The sequence below is a fragment of the Tenrec ecaudatus genome, chromosome 2 (genome assembly GCF_050624435.1).
Source record: "Tenrec ecaudatus isolate mTenEca1 chromosome 2, mTenEca1.hap1, whole genome shotgun sequence".
In the NCBI taxonomy this organism is placed as follows: Eukaryota; Metazoa; Chordata; class Mammalia; order Afrosoricida; family Tenrecidae; genus Tenrec; species Tenrec ecaudatus.
The window spans coordinates 216,329,373-216,339,156 of record NC_134531.1 but is presented as its reverse complement, the minus strand read 5'-3'; the positions used below and the strand labels follow the sequence as shown (position 1 = coordinate 216,339,156).

The 9,784-nt window shown below is 47.7% G+C and overlaps 1 protein-coding gene across 2 annotated transcripts; it reads left to right on the top strand.

The window, feature by feature from the left end:
* The first annotated feature begins 3,013 nt into the window (after window positions 1–3,013).
* Window positions 3,014–8,166, top strand: KCNJ15 (potassium inwardly rectifying channel subfamily J member 15). Of its 2 annotated transcripts, none has more exons than XM_075543363.1 (2): window positions 3,014–3,086; window positions 7,022–8,166. In XM_075543363.1, the coding sequence occupies exons 1-2, from the start codon at window positions 3,014–3,016 to the stop codon at window positions 8,164–8,166; spliced, it is 1,218 nt and encodes a 405-aa protein (XP_075399478.1). The 2 variants fall into 2 exon arrangements, with proteins under 2 accessions (XP_075399478.1, XP_075399477.1); XM_075543362.1 differs by having other exon boundaries at window positions 3,014–3,098.
* The last annotated feature ends 1,618 nt before the right edge of the window (window positions 8,167–9,784 follow it).

Below are 9,784 nucleotides of genomic sequence, written 5' to 3'. Positions count from 1 at the left end.
TGGAAACCAGAGGAAGGGCACTCCCACCTTACCAGCTGATGGAAACGTGGGAAAGTCATTTAATCTCTCTCTGTTTCCACATCAGAGAGACCAATCATAATGCTTTCATTTCATTCAAAGGGTTGGTCTATGGGTTAATTGAATTCACCTATGGAAAGTTCTTCGAGCAGTGCCTGGTACTATTGTCTATCTCTCATCATCCTTGTCATCATCTCTACTGTCATCATTTATCTCAGTCATCATTGTTGCTATTTATATGTGTTATTCCCACTCTGAACTGCTCTGGCTCTGCTCTACCTTAGGATTTGCATAGACTTCTTCTAGCTAGCTGCTGGTATTTTATTAGAAGAAGTCTCTCTAACAGAACTGTTGGTTCCAGCTCACTGCGGTTGGCTTCTGTGACCACCCTCCCTTGCAAGAGCCTCTTACTTTGACAGAATCCCTGAGGATGATGGTGGGAAACTCCTTCCCGTCTTTCCCATTCTCATTTTATTCCTGACACCGGAGGTGGCGTTGTTCAACTAGCCGAGCACTGTCTGAAGTGTTCCCTCTGCTCAGTTATGTTTTAGAAGTGGGTTTATTTTCTCCCCCTTCAGTCCAGAAAACAAAGGCTCATAACATAAATCTTGAGCGACTCAAAGAAGGTGAGAGCAGCCTGCTCGCTTTCTTGCTGGTCAGAAACAGCTCTGCAGTCAAGATCGCTCCATTCTCAGGAGTAAAACTCCTACCAACAAGACCCTATTGCGAATGCCGAAAAAGACATACTATTTCTAGAGACGAAAGAAACCGGATGGCTTCTACAAACGGTTGTGGTGGTTGTGTGCCCCTGAGTCCAGAGCAGAACTGCCGCAGAGGGTAGCCGAGGCCGTGAACTTCCCGGGCACCACGCACTGCATTTCTTCTCCTCCTGGGTTCGAAATGCCGACCTTTCGGTCAGCCCAGTGCTTAATCATTGTGCCACTAGGGCTCCTTGTTCCTACGGGGCTGGGACAGCATCGTTAGAAAACAATGCTATTTTACTATAGTTTCACATCATTAGTTTTTGATGTTATTGTCTCTTACCATTTAGAAATCAATCCAGGTGGGTTGCAGAATCACTAAGGAGGAAAAAATGAAAGTAAGGCGGTATATATAAAATGATATGAGATATCTGGGTGTCCGCCGAGAGGAAATTTCACAGAAGACACCTTCTGATGAATGAAATAGTATGAACTAATCACATGGAGTGAAGCCTATCTGGAAGATTGGAAGGAGGTGCTGGGTCTCACCAGCCAAGGGTGAGGACACAGTGAGGATCCGTGCTCCACCAGATCAGCTTCAGGACTGCTTAACGGCTTTCACTTTGGCTATAAAAGTGGTGATGGTGGATCAGAAAAACAGGCGGGAAGAGTGTGGTTATTGAGTTGTGTCCTCCCAGAAGATGTGGAAGTTCTTAGCCTTGGACCTGACAGCATGAGCATGTTTAGAAACAGGGTCTTTGAAGATGTTATCAGTTAACAAGAGGTCATACCAGAGTAGGGTGGGTCCTACTCCATTTTAATGCTGCCCCATAAAACCGGAGAACAAACGGACAGCGGCAGGGAGAAGACAGTCAGATGAGCTAGATGCGGAGGAGCACACGCCAGGGGCAGCCAGAAGCCTAGAGCAACAAGAGAAGTTCCTTCGCGTGGCCCTGCAGACAGCCCGAATTCGGACCCCTAGCCTCCAGAACTGTGAGAGAATGCATGTCTGTTATTTCAGGCTGCCCAGTGTGTGTGTGGGGGGGGGGTAGTTAGCGTAGTCCGAGGACACCTGTGTGATTGTGTGTGTGTGTGTGTGTGATTGTGTGCATGTGTGTTTACAAAGTACTTGTCTCTTAACATCCCATTCAGGCAACAGCTGGCCACATACACATCCACAGTCCCATCAACTTTTTTTTTTGGGGGGGTGGATCTTTTATTAGTCTTCCCTCATGATCGTTTAGACCCCAAACCCAGACACTCTCAGCACTAGACCAGGGATGGGACGCAGGGAGATGAGGCAGAGGAAGTGGCTTTGGCGTGCGCTCGGTGTTTTCGCCTCCCCACCCCCAGCCACCTTCAAGCTGCCGCCCCTGGTTCCTCTAGGCTCCGCCAGCAGCTCCAGCAGCAGCAGCAGGTTCCTCAAAGGTTTTAATAGGGTGTTTACACAATGTCCAAATCATATAACATCCTATTTCACAGAACATGTGTGCTTTAGCAACAAATGATGGTGTGTATGAATATATAAAACATATATATATGTATATATACATGCACAGAGTATAGGAGTGTGCATACATCAGCACATATATGTTCTATTAATATATATATGTTTCTTACTTCAAGGAGAAGTGCTTTAGAAAAATAGGATGCCAAAGACCTTCTTACATCACACCTTGGAGACTTGTGGGGGGACCTTGCGGCACGCTGTCAAGGACGCTAGCTCTCAGGCACTTGGTGTTTCATTTGCTCTCTGATAAAGGCACTCCCACTCAGCCCCTGCTTTCGTAAAGCGTGTGTCACAGCAGATGGTTCTGACAGCCCTTTCAACTCGAGCCCTCTGAGAAGCAACCTTAACAACGCATTTCCACAGGCGGTAAAAATATTCCAAACTCTTCCCTTCCAGTTGCCACTGTTGACTTCCTCTGCGCTTCCCTTTCCTGCCTCCCCGAGGGCTGGTCTCAATGGGGGTGGGGTATCCCACTCTTTCCAGCGGCCCTTACGATTGCGCTCCCTTGGAAATCTATAGTGAGAGCTGGGGTGGGGGCTGGGGGGATTCAGTTTAATTCTTAAAACGTTTATGGAGCCTTTATTCTGTTCACCATGCCAGATTTCCAGGGAGAGGGACAGGGTCGCTATGAGTCAGAGTCCACTTGAAGGCTGCGGGTGGTGTGGGTGGAAGGTCAACCCTGCCGTTAGAGGGATGGCTAAGGGCTAGTTTCCTTGAGATAGCGCTCACTAAACACTTATGGACACGGCATGTCCCTCTTTCTTTCAGGCAGTAGCGGAACCCCATGGTAGCCAGGTGGGTGACGGGGAACGAGGACATTCCACCTGCCTTAAGGAAGACACCTGCTGACCTGCTGAGTGACAGACCAGGTAGTACAAACCCCGAGGGCGTAGGGCAGCGAGTGGGGTGGGAAAAGGACAGGGCAGGCCAAGAGCACGCATGAGGACTGCCCACCGGTTGCCCTGCTTTCTAGAGAGAAATACTGAAACCCAAAGATCAGGAAGCCCTTAGGTTTGTCCCCCGATGGATGTAAAACCACCAAACCCTGAGAGGAGGTGCAACTGGCGGCATTAGCCCCTAATGCTAACCAGTTAAAGCCAGATGCCATCCAGCCCATGCTGACTCTTGGCAGCACCCCATTCCCCCTGTGTGTCAGAGTGGCCTGTAGCTGGCGTTTCTCAAAAGTCGATCTCCGAGCCTGTTTTTCCCAAAGGCACCTCTGGATACACTCAAATCTACAACCTTTCGGTTAGTGGGCAAGTGTGTTAACCGTTTGCACACCCAGGGAGGGTGTACTGCAAAGGATGTTTTGGCTGAGACAAAAATCCCAAACCCTATCCCAAGCCTGGCCCATTGCCCCTTGGAAAAGGAGGTTTAAACAGAAGCTCCATGGCACAGCCTTTATGTAAACAGGGCTAGGTTTTCCAGAACCTGGCAGAAGGCTGAGCTTGGATTTTTGCTTGTGCCCACAGGGTACTTGGGTATCCGACTCAACAACTTAAGCCTTTGTTTTTATTTCAGTGGGTTGAATGGCATGCACTTTCCCCTAGAAGCTTCCTTGAAACAAAACAAAAAGCCGTGGCATGCAGTTACTTGTACCTAAGCTGCCTCTGTCTCAGGCCGGGCCAGGGTTCCCAGCTTGTCTGTGCATTCTCCAGGACAGTGTTTCCAGCTCCCCACTGCTGTCCTTTCTGGATAGCTACTGAGCAGGGCTCCCGAGGGCTGGGAAAGGGCTCAAGTGGATTCATCAGCTTTATCCTGCATTTTCCTTCAGTGGTCTGGACCTCTCCAAATCAGAGAATCATTGAAGAGTACAAGGCCCCATAGTGATAAACATGAAAAACTGACTTTCCTTGTGAAGGAGGGGGGAAATAAAAAAAAAGTGCCATGGGAGGAGGGACCTTTGTTAAGCGACACACTTCTAATAATGTAACAGGGAAATGAAAATGCCCAACAGATCTGCCTCCTCCTGGAAGGGTGTCTGCCCCCCATGGGGATCATTTCGGCTTCCTCCCCGCCTTGAGCAGGATGGCCCGGAGAATCGCTTTCAAAACCTCGATTGGGAAAGTGCTGCTCTCACAGCAAAGTCGATTACATGAATCACAGGCCTCTGGTGCCAGCTTCTGTTCATAGCTAGCGGGTGGGAGGGGAATTTCTTTCATCCTTAAAATGACAAAGAGGTGGAGCAAAAAGGCCAACCAGGTAGAGTTACCCCGTTATCACTCAAATGATCTATGTTCAAGGAACGCAGGGGAGATTAATCGTCATCAGGCAAGCCCTATAAGATGGCTTGTCACCCACAGCCAGGTTGTTCCTGTCTGATAGAACAAACAGAGCCTTCCCCGGGGCTGAAGCGGGACTCTGAGCCTCTGTGGGTATGTCTTTGCTGCAATGGTGGAGGATGTCGCCTGTTACTTTTGCGCTTGTTCTTTCAGATAGATTCCTCATGCTGGCTCTACTTGGTTCTAAAGAAACAAGGCAGAATGTCTGTGCATGGGTACTGTCCTACCTAAATATCTTGGGTATCGCGGTAGCACTTTTCAAAGAATGACTAGCGTGTTGATTAAAAGCTTTATGCTTTTTCATCAAGCTTAGTGATTTACTCTAAGAATGTTTTTGTTTGCTGGATAAATGTCTCTGTGTCTGTTTCCCCTTATGTGAAGGAGAGGCCACAGGGTCCAGATTGTGGGTTGGATGAGGGCAAGGTGAATTGCTGTTGCACAGGATGTCATGTGACTGGGCAGATTTGTTTTATTAAATTACTGGGAGTTGTTTCTTTTTAGATTGTATTAATAGTGCCCTAGCAACCATTTTCTTCTGGGTGATAGATTTTGGCACTATCGACACAAGCGCTTTGTATCGTTATTTATTTCTAATTCTCTGTAATAAGTTGTCTGTGGTAGATTCACGAATACAAGTACATGTTGTTTATAATGTCCAAGAAGCATAATGTCATTTTTGCGTAGGAGGCGTGCTATTGGCACTTTATATTCACAATCTAATTTAGTAAACAGAAACCGTGGACTCAATGCTGACTCATAATGACCCAAGAGGACAGGCTAGAACTGCCCCTGTGGGTTTCCAAGGCTGTGACTCTTTACAGGAGTAGAAAGCCTGATCTTGTCCCACAGAGTGGCTGGTGGCTTCAATTGCTGACCTGGTGGTTAGCAGCCCAACGGGGAACCACTATCCTGAGAAGTACGCTCTCTTCCTGTTTTACAGATTAGGGAGGCAAGGCCCAGGGTGGTCAACTAGCTCTCCCAGGGGTCACAGCTAACAAACTCCAGAGTTCGCATTCCAACCTGGGTCCGCTTTCCTCCAGCATCCACAGTCACTGCCGTGGCCGCAGCAACCGGTGGCAACTCCATGTGTGTCAGAGTAGAAGTCTGTTCCACAGGATTCTTTAAGGGTGGATGTTTATCAAACAACATCACCAGGTCTTTCTTCTGAAGTGCCTCTACGTAGGCTCGATCATTCAGTTTGCAGCCAAGTGTGTCATGTTAGCCATGTGTGCCCCTAAGAAGCTCTGCTATGACAGTGAGTTAAGCAGTAGGCTTGCTGATGGAAAGATCGGGTGTTCAGACCCATCAGATTCTCCTCAAGAGAAAAATGAGCCTATCTTCTCCCACAAAAATGTACAGTCTCAAAGCAAATGTGGTGAAGAAAGCTGATGGTGGCCGGCTATCAAAAGATATAGTGTCTGGGGTCTTAAAGGTTTGAAGGTAAACAAGCGGCCATCTAGCTGAGAAGCAACAAAGCCCACATGGAAGAAACACCCCAACCTGTGTGATCATGAGATGTTGATGTGACCAGGTACTAGGCATCAAAGTACAAAATTCATATCATTGTAAATGAGGGGGGAATGCAGAGTGGAGACCCAAAGCCCATATGTAGGCAACTGGACATCCCCCTAGAGAAGTGTCATGGGGAAGAGATGAGCCAGTCAGGGTGCAGTGTAGCACCAGTGAAGCACACAACTTTCCTCCGGTTCTTTTATGCTTCCTCCCCCACCACTATCATGATCCCAATTCTACCTTACAAGTCTGACTAGTCTGGAGCATGTACACTGGTACAGACAAGAGCTGGAAACACATGGAATCCAGGACAGATCAACCCTTCAAGACCAATAATAAGAGTAGTGATACCAGGAGGGAAATGGAAGGTGGGGTAGAAAGGGGAACCTATCACAAGGCTCTACCTATAACCTCCTCCCTGGGGGACGGACAACAGAAAAGTGGGCGAAGGGAGATGTCGGACAGTGTATAAGACATGACAAAATAATAATAATTTATAAATTATCAAGGGTTTGTGAGTGTAGAGGCAGGGAGGGAGGGGAAAAACGAGGAGCTGATACCAAGGGCTCAAGTAGAAAGGAAATGTTTTGAGAATGATGATGGCAACAAATGTACAAACGTGCTTGACACAATGGATGAATGTATGGATTGTGATAAAAGTTGTACAAGTCCCAAATAAAATGATTAAAAAAAAAAGTTTACTGTCTCAGAAACCCAAAGGAACAGCTCTACTCTGCTTTATAGGTTTGCCATGAGTCGGGATCAATGGGATGGCAGTTGGTTTGGTTTTATTAGTGAATCTGACATTATCGTACCCTACCGCCAACCTTCAGCACAAATCAATTACTTCCAGCAATCTGGGAGGTCTGTCTCTTTTTTTCTCTTAAAAGTGGGCCTATCCATATATTGACATTTATGTCACATCAATATTTCTATTGCTATTTTGGAGACACCAACATTGGACTGTAATGAAATGCCTTTCTGTGTCCTTTCCTTAGGTGGCCCCACGAACCTGGCCATGGACCCCATCAACATTATGTCCAGTGCTCCCCTGGTGAAACACACTGCCGGAGCTGAACTCAAGACCAGCAGACCCCGAGTCATGTCCAAAAGTGGCCACAGCAACGTGCGACTTGACAAAGTGGACGGCATATACCTCCTCTATCTGCAGGACTTGTGGACAACTGTTATCGACATGAAGTGGCGATACAAGCTCACTCTGTTCGCCGCCACTTTTGTAATGACTTGGTTCCTCTTCGGAGTGATCTACTACGCCATCGCGTTCATTCATGGGGACCTGGAGCCACGGCTGCAGGCGTCCAATCACACTCCCTGCATCTTGAAAGTGGACTCTTTAACGGGGGCGTTCCTCTTTTCGCTGGAGTCCCAGACCACCATTGGCTACGGAGTCCGATCCATCACGGAGGAATGCCCACATGCCATTTTCCTGCTGGTGGCCCAGCTAGTCATCACAACCTTGATTGAGATCTTCATCACGGGCACCTTTCTGGCCAAAATCGCAAGACCCAAAAAGCGAGCCGAAACCATCAAGTTCAGCCACTGCGCAGTCATCACCAAGCAGAACGGGAAGCTGTGCTTGGTGATCCAGGTGGCCAACATGAGGAAGAGCCTCCTGATCCAGTGCCAGCTGTCGGGCAAGCTCCTGCAGACGCACATCACCAAGGAGGGTGAACGGATTCTCCTCAACCAGGCTACCGTCAAGTTCCACGTGGATTCGTCTTCCGAGAGCCCCTTCCTCATTCTGCCCATGACCTTCTACCATGTGCTGGATGAGACGAGCCCCTTGAGAGACCTCACGCCCCAAAACCTCAAAGACAAAGAGTTTGAACTGGTGGTTCTCCTTAATGCCACAGTCGAATCCACCAGCGCGGTCTGCCAGAGCCGGACATCGTACGTCCCAGAGGAAATCTACTGGGGGTTTGAGTTTGTGCCCGTGGTTTCACTCTCCAAAAACGGCAAGTATGTGGCTGATTTCAGTCAGTTTGAACAGATCCGCAAGAGCCCAGACTGCACGTTCTTCTGCGCGGATTCAGAGAAGCAGAAACTTGAGGAGAAGTACCGGCAGGAGGATCAGAGAGAGAGGGAGCTGAGGTCCCTTCTGCTACAACAGAGCAATGTCTGACCTCCGTGGAGTGTCCCCTTGGCCGTCTCCCATCAGGCTCCAAGGGAACATGACAGTGTCTGGACACCCTCCCAAAACATTGCCCAGATGCACGAAGCCCACTCTTTTCCTTGGATCTGGTGCCTAACAAGCATTGCCACGTTCTGTGGAGGGAGGCCGGAATGTTCTCTGAATGTTGAACATGGGGCTACATCTAGAAAACTACCAATAGAACAATTTACATAATGCCTTTCTGGATGGACAGACCGTTTTTAGACAAGCTGAGATTAGTGTGTGTGGGGGGGTGGGGGGTGGCGGTGGGGGCGGGAATGCATTTCTAGCCAAAAATAGCAACTATAATATAAGTTATTTATTTAATCCAAACGTCAGAGACCTCCTGACCAAGGTTTGAAATTTGGTTCAGTATTCACTTATATCGTTGCTTTAGAACATACCTTTTAATTTTATTTTCAAGTAGAGAAAATGTTATGCATACTGATAGCTAAACGGCAATACCCGAGAAGAGCCGCAAGGAAATTCATACTCCCAAGAAGAGAGCAATTCCGTTTTCATCTGTTCGTCAGCAAGCTGAATTGTACCGAGTAAAATGTATTCAATCAGGAATTCAGCATTGTGGAAACCTGTACAGATAGAGAGGTGTGCTTCTGTTCACACTGAATTGTTTTCATGACAATTGGCCTGTACTAGCTGGATTCTGACGCAGGGTGGCCCCGAGTGGGTCAGAATAGAGTTTTCAATGGCCCATTTTGGAGGGGAGTAAGCGTGACAGATTTTTCTTCTTCTGAGTGGACTCAAACCATCAACCTTTTGGTTAGCATTGGAGGACATTAACCATTTACACCACTAGGGAGTAATGGAAATGTACTAGCTCCTTTCTATTCATAGATGATCAACATCAGCATCATCAGGGAACTCGTTAGAAATATAGAACGTCCAACCTCACTCAGACCTACGGATTCAGTCTGTATGTCTGCAAGATCCCCCATGTGATTCATGCACATGGATTTAGGTGCATATTCAGGTGTGAGAGGGTCTTCTCTGGGTAATATTTTGTATGCCGCTTTCGGACGTCATGGGGAAGCCTGGCTTTGTGGGTTCTGTAAGGTCTCTAGGGCTGCCCTTCTCTCTTTAGTTCATTATTGTGCTGGTTGTCATTCCCTATGTATTAAAATTGGTGGTGCTGCTGAGAAAGCACTGGACTACTAGCCCCCAGTTTAGTGGTTCAAACTCACCAGTTGCTTCTCAGGAGGACATTGAGGCTGTCTTCTCCTGTAAAGATTGACACAGCCTTGGAACCCCTATGTGGGGGCACTCTGCGTCAGAACCAACCTCATGGCAGTGGTTTTCCTTGGGTTTGGTCTATGGAAATACCGTGTCTACCGAGGAGCTGTGTAGAATTATTCACCGACATTCCAAAGGGAAACCATAACTCTTGAGGTCAATAATTGTTTTCATCAGGCTACGGGCATGGTCGATTGCTTACATTTAGTACAAAGGCAAAAATGAAGGCATGTAACCTCAACAGAAAGTCACTCCAATGGTACAGCTTATAGGGCTAGGGCCCGGCAACGAAGCAGAACAAGAGCTGGGGGTTAGAAATTCATGAACAAGATGACAC

Excerpts from the sequence above, each read along its gene's own strand:
- KCNJ15 (XM_075543362.1), top strand. The coding sequence starts at position 3,014 with ATGGTAGCCAGGTGGGTGACGGGGAACGAGGACATTCCACCTGCCTTA. Across the intron at positions 3,099-7,021 it reads CCTGCTGAGTGACAGACCAG|GTGGCCCCACGAACCTGGCC; the intron begins GTAGTACAAACC and ends TCCTTTCCTTAG.